The 14,659-nt window shown below is 36.3% G+C and overlaps 1 protein-coding gene across 1 annotated transcript in view; it reads left to right on the plus strand.

The window, feature by feature from the left end:
- The window catches only part of LOC121315727 (sodium/potassium/calcium exchanger 3-like), a 142,044-nt gene extending 134,771 nt beyond the window's left edge, over positions 1–7,273 (plus strand). The window contains exons 12-17 of the mRNA XM_041250074.1: positions 194–458; positions 910–1,076; positions 1,507–1,621; positions 2,541–2,653; positions 5,178–5,243; positions 6,746–7,273. Coding sequence (XP_041106008.1) covers positions 194–458; positions 910–1,076; positions 1,507–1,621; positions 2,541–2,653; positions 5,178–5,243; positions 6,746–6,895 — 876 coding nt within the window. The 3' untranslated portion in view covers positions 6,896–7,273. The remainder of the gene's footprint in view (positions 1–193; positions 459–909; positions 1,077–1,506; positions 1,622–2,540; positions 2,654–5,177; positions 5,244–6,745) is intronic.
- The last annotated feature ends 7,386 nt before the right edge of the window (positions 7,274–14,659 follow it).

Raw genomic sequence — 14,659 nt, forward strand, 5'->3', positions numbered from 1 at the left:
ATGCAAATACCTTTTCTTTCTCTACACAAAATACTTGAGCATTACAGGGTTAAAAAGAACAATGACAAAAGTAGCCAGGTTGGTGTAAAGTCATTTTGAATTGATTGTTCTAGGCATGCATCTTCAGTGCTGGCTCACAGATTAAGCGTTACCAGTACATTGCTTAAGTATGCATTGCTCCTTGTCCTGACAGAGGCAGAGGCTGATAAACAACAAGTCCTTCACCAATGGTGATTCGGAGGTGGCCATCAGGATATCCAACAAGCACAGGATCGAGAACGGCCTGGGCGCCTCCTCCGAGAAGGGCATGAACGGACATCATGGCGAGGAGGATGGGATCGAAGCAGAGAACGAGACGGAGAACGAAAACGAGGACAACGAGAACAATGAGAATGACGAGGAGGAAGAGGAAGAAGATGATGACAATCAAGGACCCCTGGTGCCCTTTGAACTGCCAGGTAACAGGCAGACTTTAAGGGTCGCAAAGGCTGTTGGCACCGAAAAATAGGAGACCTATGTAAAATTAATAAATGTGATATAATAGTCTCATTCTAGTTCTATTCACAGCATAATACCACTATCCCAATTGCTGGCAATGGCAGTCAAGTCCCAATACTTAAAAACTTTAGTTCGTACTTTTATTCAGTGTATATACTGTCTGGCACACTAATGTTTTATGAATGTGACTCATTATACTGTATAATACTTCTGTATAAATCCTAGTTATGAGCATTTTTCCAGTCTTTAACAAACTCTTGTTGCTAGAGGGAATTGCATGTTAATGTTAGTTAATGTGGAAACAAACAATATGAGAGTACTTAAGAGACCTGACTTTACTTTACACAGTCAATTAAAAACTTAAAACTAAATGACAGAAACTGAGGACAGCACTGTATTTCCTTTTCACAGTAGGGGCATTTGATAAGGTCAAGTGGCTTGTTGGTTGGCCACTGAGTCTTCTGTTGTATTTCACTGTCCCAAATTGTGCCAACCCCCGCTGGGAGAAATGGTTCATGGTCACCTTCGCAACATCTACCATGTGGATCGCAGGCTTCTCCTACATCATGGTCTGGATGGTAAGTTATGTGGTACTATCTAAGACCATCATTAAAGATTCCACATCAATTAAAAAACTTCTTTTTTTTTTAAAATCTTATATATATATACACACACAGTTTTTTTATTATATATTTATATATTTTTTATTATATGTATATATTTATTTCTAATCATGTCTGCCGTTGCTAGTGGAAAAATTGAGGAATTAAATGGACCTTTCAAAGATTCACTGCAGAAATGGTGCCAGAAAGCTAATACCAGAAAATATTCATTATACGTGTGGTTATGATGATTACTGTGTCATTATTAAGGGCAATTCAAGTAAATTGTTCAATTCAATACAGATTTGTTATTTGTATTGCAGCAAATGTATTTGGCCAATTAAAGTCTATTTCTAACCCCTTCTAGCCCAGCCACTAATGTGGTCATGTCACTCTCGTTGCCCAGGTAACAGTTATCGGATACACACTGGGAATTCCTGATGTGATCATGGGCATCACATTCCTTGCAGCTGGAACCAGTGTACCAGACTGTATGGCCAGCCTCATTGTGGCACGACAAGGTAAGACAAGAGACCATCATCTCTGGAAACCTAAACGAAGGTTTGAGCAGCTAAGTGGTTAACTCATACACATGCAATTAACAAAGAAAACATCAGACTTATTTAGGGTTAAGTTAACCACATATTACCATTGAATTGAAATAGCATTAGCTCCATTAACTGCAAGTTAATTGAATAAGAATTGTAATCAAGGTTTCAGTTCAGAGGAGGCCATTCAGCCCATCAATGCTTGGCCGGTTCCCAGTAGCTGATTGATCCCAAAACTTTGTCTAGTTGGTTCCAAATTATTCAGTAATGATGAGCTTGGCAACCCATTCCAGTCCTCACTATTGTGTAAAAAAGTGTCTTCCGGTCATGGTCTCCGTGTCAGATTTGTAGTTCGGCATTTCCCACCATCAAAATTGTATTGAATTTAGCTATTAATATTTGTGTGCATGTTTTAAAATGAATTTCTGCAACCTAAGCATTTTCTGTGATTCCCAAGGTAAGCAATGCTCATAGCCCTGCTTGTGTACAAAACAAAGGGACAGGGTAAGGATTTGAAGAAGGTAAGGAGTTGTTTTTGTCCATGGTGGAATCTTCTGAAATTTCAGAGTTTCCAGGATTGTCAATACCACCTAACATTCCACAGGCCTTCTCGGGAGACTCTATTCTTTGGTTATGTAAGCTAGTTGCTAGCACTTCTATCATTTCTTCTCTGTAGGCTACAGTTGGCTTTGTAAGCCAGAAATTGAATATGTATGATTATTATATCAGAAACATATTCCAAAAACAACATTGCTGAAATGCCTCATGTGGATTGAAGCTTTGTTATTTTAGAGTAAAATGTGCTGAACTTTTCAAATAAATATTCTTAAGCCATGTCCTCACAGTAGGTCCTTGTGTTGTTTGCATTGGATAACTTGTGTGTTTTCTGCAGGTATGGGGGACATGGCAGTCTCAAACTCCATCGGCAGCAATGTGTTTGATATCTTAATAGGGCTGGGACTTCCTTGGGCACTGCAAACCCTGGTCATCGATTATGGTTCATATGTAAGTGTTTATCTAATACAATACGTCATATTTTACATGGGGGTCCCGAGTGGCTCACCTGGTAAAAGTAGCAGCTCATGGAGTGAAGGGTGAGTCATGCAGTCAGGGGAGCACAGGTTCACATCCTGGCTGTGCAAAGTCATCAGTGCTGGTTGGAGATTCCAGAGGGAGCTTTGGATTGGCCTTGATGCCCCGGTTGGTTAGGGAGGTAAAAGTGGAAGGGATTGTTTACTCTCCTTTAATTACAGTGGATGCTACCAGTCAGGTACCCACTAAGCTCAGGCAGACACCTGTAGTACTTGCCATTGTCCTCCAGAGGCCAGAAGCTCACTGACATCCACTTTTGAATTCCTGGGTGTAGAAGGGGAAGTTGGCTTGGTTGTGGGATCGGAGGATGCCCACTAAACCTTCAGTTCTGCTGAGCTGCGGTGAGGGGGAAAAAGAAGCGAGTATTCTAAATTAGGAAGAAAATCAGGGGTATAATAATGTAGAAAAAGAAATCTTGCATTCGCTACACGCATTGACACACTTCAGCTATATCGTACATACTGTATGAGGATAGCTTTATTTTCCTTTCAAAATTTATCTATATAGTAGGAGTGCACCAGTTATTTGACTTTGAACGTTTACTATATCATCAACGAGTCCACTCCCAATGTTTTTCTAAATCTCCCATGACAGTTTTATCTACAGTAGTATCTTCCACACAGCATTTAGCTTTGTTTTGAATATGTATGATTATGGAAAAACTTTCATATATGCTTTTTCCAAACTTCTGGAGTATGGAAAGTAAGCTGTGTATTTAAATTGTTGTTACATGCTTAATATTGTGTCATCCTTATGTCTACAACAAGCATTTGAGGGTACATCCACACTTACATCGAAGAATGCTGTGCAGCTGTTGTTAAGTGCAGTGGATGCAGTGCAGTAATGGTTTAAATGAGGTCGATTCAGAAGGTGACTAAGAGAGAAACAATTAACTTCTAAATTCACATCACGTCATATCAAATCCTGACGGATTAACCACACAAAGGGTATTTGATTGGAATTAGACTTGGTGATTCTAAATGCTTTGTAATTTACACAGTGCCTACATGTTGTGGAAAGTGCATACATTATACATGCTCTATGGGGGTAGTTCAAAATGTTTTGAAATGTTCATATTGAATTTCCATTGATAAAATCTATCTTGAAAAGCTTGGCCAGACAATCTGTATTATCTGCATAACCAATGAAACGCATTCTGAGTAAGCTATTTTCTTATATCGAGTTCAGTAAAGGGTGCTATTCTTATACAATAAAGTTTCAGCCTGAATTACCATTAGATTATTTCTCACATAAGTGCTTATTTAGAGGGACTTACTCTGTGTTGATTCCTGGAGTGCGTTGTTTTAAAAAGGTCACACACTGGGGTTTCTCAATCTGAGGACACTGTGAGTGTTTTGTTTAATTTGACAATTCCAGGTTGTAATAAAGGTTGTAATATCAAACGCCTGTTTCAGTTCCTGAATGAGTCACTGATAGTGTTCATCCTGATCCACCTCGTTCCAGGGCTAATGGTTTCTCTGCTAGGCTATGCTATTTTCTATTATCTGACACGCAAAGCTTCAGTAATGAAAATGGCATGAAGATGAAGAAATATCAGGATGATGATGTCATGAACAGGCATTTTAAAGGCCATTAAATGCTTTCTGGGTCCCAGGGGTTGTAATTAACAGACATTTACTGTACAGTACACTGTTAGGCACAGCGCAATGTTTCCCAGGAATTTTACACAGGTCATCTGTTCATCATTAGATTAGGTGACCAAACTAAGCAAGCGTTACCTTCCAGATGTGATTGCCTTCTTTGTGTACCAGGCATAAGGTATTATTATTATTATTATTATTATTATTATTATTATTATTATTATTATTATTATTATTAATAGTATTATTAGTATGTTTAGTAGTAGTAGTAGTAATAGTAGTATTGTTCTACATTACAAAGTGTAGTTCTTAACAAAGGCTATTCAGAGAAAGCAAAGATACTGATATGTGTTATTATATACCCTGCACAAGGGTTATATTGATGTATTTTACACTGCTCATTCAGTAGTAGTGAATAGATTGGTATTTCTTCACACTAGTTTCTTGAAGACATGATAATCTAGTTCATGGTGAGTCCTTCAGAAGTGTTTGACAGGTTTTGATAATACTTTGAATAGACATTTGAGTTATTTCACATACTGTGAAAGTAGTTTATGCTGGTTGAGAAAACGAAGGCTGTCTTTTTACTTACGGCAAACAATGCTGACGAGGAAGGTTATGGACTTGCAGTTACACAATGTTTTGACATTGTAAAAAAACATTTGGTAAGAAAAGAAAAGCTACATGAAAGTATGCGATTTTGTATTCTTCTTGGATGTTTGCTACAGCCCTGTCTTCATGGCCTGCCTAGAATTTTTGACGAAAGAAAGCGAGATCAAGCACGATCTGAAAGCAAAAAAAATAATCCTTCTTTTATTCATTTCTTTTTCCTGTAGATTCATTTGAACAGCAGAGGACTGATATTTTCCGTGGGACTGTTGTTAGCTTCAGTTTTTCTCACAGTAAGTACATAATCTAAGTAAATGATATTATAACATTCTGTTGTGTGGCGTAAACAAAAGACAAACACACTCTGTCCCATCTGACCTATACTTTCCTCTTCAATGTGCTTTATAATAAAAGCCTAGATGGATTTTTACTGGAGAAAGGTTTCATGCACTAAACTATAAAGAAAACAACATATTTTTAAGTCACCTCAAAACTCCCAATGAAAGTTTAAAGCTTTGTAATTATAAATCACCTGTAAGAGATCAACCAGTTATAGTTTGCAAGAGAAGGGACAGCCATAAGAATCAGATCCAAAGGGGTTAAAACCGTTAAAATCCAAAGGCCTTGTCCTTTATCATTTGTCTTGTGTGGCAAGTTTCTGCTGCATGACCTTTTCCACATACTTTTAATAAAATGTGACGCTCATTACTCACCAAACAAACACCATTACCAAATGAAGGACTGTTTCTATCACACCGTAACAACAGTGATGCAACACCTCAGCTTCATGTCAGCCCCCCTGCTACAGCTCATGTTCACACATCTGTGCTAGGTAAAGCTTCTGCTGAATCTGCCATGACAGAGTTTTGACTGTCCTCAAAGTGGTTCACTTACAGCCTTGATTACATTATTAAAATAGATGACTGCGTCAGATTCCTATGGATTTCTTATGCCATATGCATTTAATGAATACCATAATGTAAAAAAATTATAATTTACAATATGTTGCACTGTTTTTCTCACCGTTACAACTGCTACTATCTCATAAATCATTGACGATACCCACATAATATTTCCAAAGTTGTGGAAACTCCTCGGGTATATCGTAAAGGCACCTGCTGCTTTGACCTATGACCTAGGTTGATTGCCATGGTTTCTGATTCTTTCAGTCAAGTTCCATTACAAGTGCTATTCAATAATATAAAAATGATCCATGCTGCTGAACTTTTTCACATGTCCATTTTACTTCATGTTAACCATGTTTACCTACTTCATGCAGGACATTTTTAAACACAGTTATAAATCACATATAAGAAATGAGCAACTCACAGTTTAGGATTTCACAAAATTCCTGTCCATCTTATCTTGTGTTCAGTTATCACCCTATGCATAGAACATATGACACAATTTTAAATAAACACTTTTTTTTTTTTTTTTTTAACAGTAGTTCCTCAGTAAAAACGTTGTACTTTATAACAAGTTAATCTACTGTGTGCATGACGTCTCTTTTTAGAATCTAAATTAGTTTAAGAGGTCCATGCCACTCCAGGTTTAACAGGTAAAACGATATAATTAACTAGTTCAGGGTCTGGAGATTTAATTGGTACAATTAAACAATTTAGAAAAGGGTTGGAAAAAAAGACCAGGTGTGGAAGGCCAACTGTAGCCATCCCTACCCTGAACTTAACACATTAGCCTATAAAATAAATGTGCCTGTATGTGAATGTGTGCCCATTTGTAATCTTAAATTGTCAGTTTACTGTAGCCCTCATGCATGTTTTATCTCTTCCTGTAGGTTGTGGCGGTTCATTTGAACAAGTGGAAGCTGGATAAGAAGCTGGGGTGTGGTTGCCTTCTCTTGTACGCTATCTTCCTGTGTTTCTCCATCTTGATCGAGTACAATGTCTTCACCTTTGTCAACTTGCCAATGTGCCAGGAGCTCTGATCCACTTTCATGGCAGCTTGGAGACACATAGTGCTGGTTTCTGTTTTTGTTTTCTCTAATTGTTTTTGTTCTACGGTGCAATATGAACACGTTGTGCATTTCTATTGGGTACAGAGCATAATATATGGCGCAGAGAAAGCCACAAAGAATATCTTTCAGACTGTTGTAAAAAAAAAAAAAATTCAAGAATGAGAATAATGCCTGTGTTGATGTGAAAATGTATTTTACAGTTTTTTTGTGATTCTTGGCCTGACTTTTTCAATGGGTTGTGGCAACTTCAGTTTTATTTGCTGCTAGCCAGTGGAGAGCTGAACAGAAGAGAATGCTGTAATGGATTTTTGTTTTTGTTTTTGTTTTTGTTTTTGTTTTTGTTTTTGTTATTTGCGACAGACAAGACTTAATGAAAGTTACAGGTGACCTGCTGTATATAATTGGAGATGGGAAATTGCGTCTTTTAAAATTTTGGAGTGCTGAAGTAACGATTTTGCCTCGTTTAAAACTGTTTTCCCTCATCATTCTGCCTGCGTACAAAATTAATATATGGATTGAAATTCACAATGCCAAGACAGATTGTTGCTCCCAAGTAAAAGGAAAGTAGCCTTCTATCAAGCCAACAGAGGGCTTTATTGTGAAGGTGGAGTGTAAGATGCTCTTTTTAATGCAGGTTTTATCCTGTTAAAAGTATTGCATTGATTATTGAAAATCAGCATTGCTTTATATGGTCAGTGTTTTAGTACAGGCCTGCGGAACTGTGCAATTCTTGGAGTTCTTGCCCTAAGTATTCCTCCAATTATTTCATTTATACTCAGCACTGAACTATAAGCAAATCAACCAAACATGTACTGAGTAGTGTACTGTCTAGTGAAATGGCATTATAATCTCTGACCCTTTACTTTAAAATTGCTCATAGAACTGCATCACGAAATACGCTTGATTATACAGAATAGGATTCTTGCATTTCAAATGTATTGACATTTTAGTTCCATGAAAAAAAAAGATCACTGGTTCATAATTAGCAGCATTCTATAATGGGATAACATGGGAGCAGTAATATTATCGTAAAACAAAAAGAATACAATCAGATACTAGCTGTATTAACTCATTATTAAATTATTTATATAGTATAGGTCTACTATACTTGTATGAGTCGATGTGGAAAAAAAATGACAAGGTTATCCTCTGATTATTCAGGCCAGTATTCAGCACTGTCACTTTAAGAGACTCATAACCGTTCCTGACGCCAGAGGGAACACGATGCCACTTTGTGGCTTGGAACTTGGTTTCAGGAGTAGGTTTCAGGCCACTGCATAGCACACCAGGGGAGCCTTGAGGTTTGATACAGCAAAGTTGCCTCAAACTGGTTTGCGAAAGTGGCTTTGTGTTCCCTTAGGTTTAGGCCACACTTGCAAGCAACAAGGGTGGAACTTTGTCTCTTGTAAATCACAATTACCCTATTCCTCACAGGGTATTATAAATTTCATTAGAATATCTGTGGGGAAATTATGAAATACTTTAGGCTAAGGGTTTATTCCATTAAAAAATGCAGTGCTGCTTTATGATTAGCATGATTTCCCTTTCCTGTCAAATATCTATTTTAGGAGTGTGTTGGGACCAGGAGTATGATCTCCCACAGTACACCTGGACATATTTTTAAGAGAATCAAAGAACAGAATAACATTGAAATAATGTGTGTCATAAAGCAGCTGTATATTATTATGACTGAACCATCCCGCCCCATCCTTAGTAAAGTCTGTACTCTCCACCCTCATTACAAGGCTGTCTTTGGTGATTGTTTGCTAGGTGGGGGCCTCTGTGTAAATTACAATTCAAATTGGAAGGTTCCACCAACTGCATCGCATAGCAACCTTCACGACTCACGCTTTTGTTACCCAGAGAGGCCAAGTATTTAATGGCCTCTCTACCCCTAGGAAGGTGGCCTGAACTCAAGCACATAGAGGAGTCTGCTTGAGAAGGTTTGCAGGACTGCCTCAGCACTGTCTGTATTGTTAACTAATAGAAGAATAATGCTGTACAGGGGCTGTAATCCAGCCAGTCTTCATCAAAAGATTACAAAGAAACGTGTCCATCAAGTAATCTTTCGCTGTGGAATATGCATCTTGGTCACCAAGTAATTCATTTCAAAAGAAATTCATGTTTATTAAGCACTACTGCTCTGTAGCATTTAGTTGTGACAGAATCATAATGAGGATGTTGTCTGTACCCAGAATTAACTTCCTTTGTATTGATGCGTTATCTGTCATGTCAATGCTGGAATTCATTGCTATGTATTGTACATTTATCTTAACGTTATCTTTTCCTTGAATTTGTTTAAGTCAATCAGCACATTAACAGGGAATGATAAAGTGAAGCTGTTCCATGATCTGTTGATATGCACTCTACCTAGATAACGGTGGCAACTCAATGATAACAAGTCTGGCTACAAACTACGATTTCAGAAAGGACTGGCAACAGGTTTTATAAGGTACGTGCACAAAGTTAGTTTTTATTATTACAGTAATCTGTCACGAATCCGACAGTGTTGGGACCAGAGTAAGGGTGGATATGTAAAAAGGCACATTAATGAATCCTGTTTTAAATACCATTATACACAGCTGTAACAATTAGTATATTCACACAATTATTGTTTTGAAATTCAGCTTTATTAGGGAGCTCCTCCAAATCCCTTGTTTCAGAAGATACAAGTTATTAATGCTTGTGACAGAGTAGTGAACTGAACAGCTCACGTGGCACTACCAGCAATGGCAGCGCATGGACATACAACACAGTGTACGAAAAATATCTGTACTAATCTTCTGTGTTCAGTAGTAAACTAACGTTGCTGAAGAGGTTGGTCATGGCGGATAAAGGGCTGGGGCAGATACGTGACGGATTACTGTATTTTTATTAAGCATCACTATTGCAGGGTAACCTGATAATGCATGTTGAATGAACAAGATGAATAGTCATTTAGAAGGTTTATATATATACATATATATGTCACAGAACCATTTGAAGTGCTACGAGAAAAAAAATCACTTCTCAGCTAATAGTACTGTTAATAGTTCTAAAATATTTTTAAAGGGAATAAAACTGCACACCTTTCTTTGGAAGAATTTAGTACTGTATACATAGCTCGTATACATAGCTTATTTTAAGTCTTCTTGTGTAAAGATTTCTGCAATTCAGTCAACATTGATATCACCCTGTCTCATGGCCATTGTATTTCTATATAGTTTTAAACTGCACGTGTCCGTCTTAAATTTCATATCTGTTTGCAGTTCTGTTGTTAGCGGTTCTCATATATCAAGCAGTTTAATACGTACCCATATTCCAAATGACAATTCCACTTTCCCTTTGAGTTACAATATCTTAAAATGCTTTCGTTCATTCCCTCTAGTACACTTGCACTCTCAACTACTGTGGTTTAAGTGCTAGATATAGCCATTCCTGTATATAAAGTATTGGTTGTTGTTCTGATTCAAATGTAATTTTCAAGATAAAGTCCCCCATAAAGTATTTATTTAAAGTAATATATACCTATGTTTGTATTCCTGTTGAAATGTCTTGTAGTTTCCACATAGTTTTGTTTAAAGAGTAAGTAGCGGGGTTCTGAAAAATATAGCATTATACATCCTCACGTGTTGCTACAGCTGTTAAATAACATACCTGTAATTTTTATTTTCATTGCTAACATCCGACAGCTTTTTACACTTAGAACTTTAAAGTCTATTTCAAAGCCCTTTTCAAAATGTCCTCTCTAGTGCATTGGGTTTGAGATCTATTATCAAAATCACTGCAGAAGGCGATTTAAAAAAAATAAGAAAAAAAAAAAAAAAAATCAACAACTGCTCTGGCTTTTCTGTTCCGTACCACATCATGGTTTTTGTTATTGCTGTATTACCTATTTGACAATGTGGGGAATAATCCGTACACTATCAGTGCACTAGAGCGGCCATTTTGAAAAGAGCTTTGAAACAGACTGTTTGCTTCAGGTGGAGTGAAAATGTAAACAATGAGAAATGTCAAGCATTTTGATTTAAAAGGAAGTCATTTAGATGGGAGTTGAGTTTTAACAGCTTTCTTTGTTGTTAGGGTCCCGCTGATGTTTTTGTGAAACTCACTTTGCCACTTTCAAAGCTCCGCAAACACAAACAAACCAGAGACACAATGCGGACAGTTGACAAGAGCAGCTCTCTTTTCAAGTTGGGAATTTCTATATAAAAATATATTATAACTTTAAAGACTTTGAGGTTTTACATTATAAGGTACTCAAATTTATATGGAATTCCATTCCTAGTATGTTACTGTGATGACTTTTATTTTGTTCTCAGCAGTTACTCCGTCTTGCACAAACAAACAAAATAAAAGAAACTTTGTTAATTTGTGATATTCACAGAGTGAGCTGTACTTGTGTGTATATATTTTGACTTTTATCTGTATATCTTTGGTATTTTTTTCTCTTCCAAATAACAATGTTAAATATACTTAGATATATTATATACTATAGAGTTTGTTTTTGTTCGTCTGCACTGTTTTATGATCTATTATTTCAGATTATGATGGAAATTACAATGTATAGCCATTGAAAATGGTTTACTTGGATTTTTGACGGCATGGTGATTTTTTAAAAAAAGCGTAATTTATTTATTTTTAAAAATCACAGTTATAAGATATAATTATGTAATAGGCACAGGGCACTCTAGAAGAGGCTGTTGTTATGCATATCTGCATGCTTGGTTTTAAATCATAGCCTTCCTGTGGTATATTTTTACTTTTACAGCTGATCATTTCCAAAAGTACTGTACGTATAATGATGTTTAATATATAAAGAGGTTTTTTTTTTGTTTTGTTTTTTTAAATCTGATCCCTGCTACTGTAATGTAAATAAAATGACCTTTCGCATAGGTCAGGTTAAAGGTCCAGTGTTGCTGTGGGAGTCTTATTTCCTGTTTTACGGTAGACTGCTTTGTTGCTGGAAATCATTTGGAAAACAGATATATACAATTGTTATTAAACAGCAAAAGCTGGTCCTTTGTGAAAAGGTTTAGCAATATTTGGGTCCTTTTCAGAAAGCTTTAAGGGGTGATTTGTTAAGGACTGTTTTTTTTTAAAGTCCATTTTATTTAATAAATTCAAGTTTGCCTCTGATTAAACGTTTCTTGAGAGGGTTTATTCTCATCTTTCAAAGCACTATTTAACCTGTAAGAATATTTATAGACATTCCTTAAAACAGTCCTTATTTTTTTGTAAATAAGTCAGACCCATAATCACATTGATAAAGATGTGTCACAATCTGTTGAATGATTGAAAAGGTTAAAAAATGATGTACTGCTTTTGGAAATAGCGGCGGCTTAACTTTCATGCATGGCAACCTCATATGGGGGCAGATAAAAAGAACTCTGCTATAGAGTGCCGTTTTTTCTCCATATAAAGCAATGGAAAAAAGTTGAGAATTTTCAATTAAAACTATGACTTTAGATTTTTTTTTTTTCAGCTATTTTCAAACTGTCATGCATGAAAGGGTTAAGCTAGGTCTGTGGTACTTGTCAGTTTTGTTTTATGTTGAAAGTGTAAGTTAGTATGTTTTCAAGGAGCAGGGTTCAATATGCTTTTAATCGTGAGGCTCTCCAAATGGGGAAATTAAGGGGTATAGTTTGGAAAGTGACATTCCCACCAGGATATAAAACTTATTAACTTCCTATTTTTAAATTTGAATAAAATTCTGCTGAGCAGCAGTACAGTACAATTGATTTTGATAAAATGTTTTAACCAGGGGGTAACAGCATCAAGGCTCTTGACCCAAAGCCTAGGCTAACATCAAATAAAGTGAATAGTGGGAAAAGATATGCCCCCTTGACTTGCAAATAAAAAGCTTGTACGTGCAATGCCAGGTCATCCCGGAGCTGTGATCAATCCAAAGGACGTCTTGGATGTTTAATAAAATACTTACCATCATGTCATTTCATTACTAAACATATTCACGGTCATTTTTATGGTAAATGAATGGTAAATTGTCATCACTGTCATTAGATTTTAATTAGATTAGGCATTAAATTACCTATTACCTGTTAGATAACTGCTTGTAAGCACCACTGTATATAAAACTCAAGCAAAAACATAACAAAAAAGGTAAGGTAGTTTTTGTTCTTGCTATTAAATATACTGGTAATAATGCATAATCAATGTTCTGCTTTGCCAGTATATATTTAATTTTCAAAAGTAGTAGTGCAGTACAGGCAGCCTTAATTGAAAATATGAGCATACAATTGCAAAAAGACTTTAGTTGCGGAAGTTAGTTAGAATAATTATTAGATTTATAATTTAAAATAATGCAAAGTTAATATATTGGATATACAATCAACATTATCCAAAATCCGTATACCCATAATGTATGTCTATTATAATACTGTTGTATTGAAATAGAATTAGTGATACCAGTTGAGAGTAATTAGTGTATTTAGTTTATTGGCTTTATGAAGTCAAGTTGTTACATTCTCTTCTGAAAAATATCCCAGTGTAGTATGGACAAATGGGGCAACCATTACTGGTTATCATAGGCAAAACACTCAACTCATTACTGGGATGTATTGGGAAATAGAAACAAAAAATGACTTAAAATAACTCTATACTATTGACTGAAATACAAGCTCTTTTCTGTATCCTGATTTCAAAAGATGACCCTGATTTTTTTGCACTGATCTGGCACCTATGAGACGCATTCCTTGAACTCACATTATTATGTGTTTCACCAAAAAAAGCTTAGTTACTTGTGACCAGCATAAGTACAGAAAATTGCTAGCAGACTCGAGTGGAGCCCTGAGAAAAGCAAAAGTGACTGCGAGCCACGGTGTCCGTAATTCATAATGGAATCCACATGGAGCTGTAAATGCATCCTGTATTTTAATAATAACTTCTCCCCTGATATTTAAGGGCTGTGTAACTCATTAACTTATTAAGGGAGGCTAGGAGGCATCCTTGTAACTTTAATAACTCCCCCTGTTGCAAGCACAGAAACATATTTGGTTACAGACCGGTGGGTAAAAGTACAAACCCACATTTGTTGTGTTGAAATAGGTGGTCAGAGTAAAGCTAGGCACACATGATGCTATGTGAAACACTATACCTGTGGCACTCCATGTACAGTACAGTACCTGTAGTACCATTATACAGGCTCAGCAACACACGGTTCTTCAAGATTCCCCTTATAAAAGTTTACTTCAGTATTTTTGCATGGTATTTTTGTAGTTTTACCATGCCTTTCCACATGGTCATGCATTTACCATAGTCTATCCTCGTTTGCCATATTTATTAATATGCTTTACCACACATTGCCTCCATATTCTTTACAATGCTTACCTCTGCTTTTGCTGTGCTTTATTACTTTTTGCTATGCTTTTACTATAAACTTTAATAAGGGTTAGTTTACCATAGTTTGCCTTTTTACTATTCTTTACCATAAATCACTATTCTTTACAATCCTTACCTATGCTTTACCATGCTTTCCCTGCTTTATTCTACTTTGCTATGTTTTTACTATGGGAATCTCTTATAAATCTGTGCATTAGTGTGTTAGTAAAAATCTTTCTATTCTCATAGCTTTCTATCTACGCCCTGTCGCTGATCCTGGAACTTTGTACTGTAATATGTTTTATTTAAACACAATTGTGACTGATTTTATTTGTTTACATTGTGCAAGTGTGGTGTTCAGCTGGCAGATGTCCCCCTAAGGTATTTGAAGTTGTGGGCTGGGAAATTTCTTCTTAC

Source organism: Polyodon spathula, chromosome 5 (assembly GCF_017654505.1).
Source record: "Polyodon spathula isolate WHYD16114869_AA chromosome 5, ASM1765450v1, whole genome shotgun sequence".
In the NCBI taxonomy this organism is placed as follows: Eukaryota; Metazoa; Chordata; class Actinopteri; order Acipenseriformes; family Polyodontidae; genus Polyodon; species Polyodon spathula.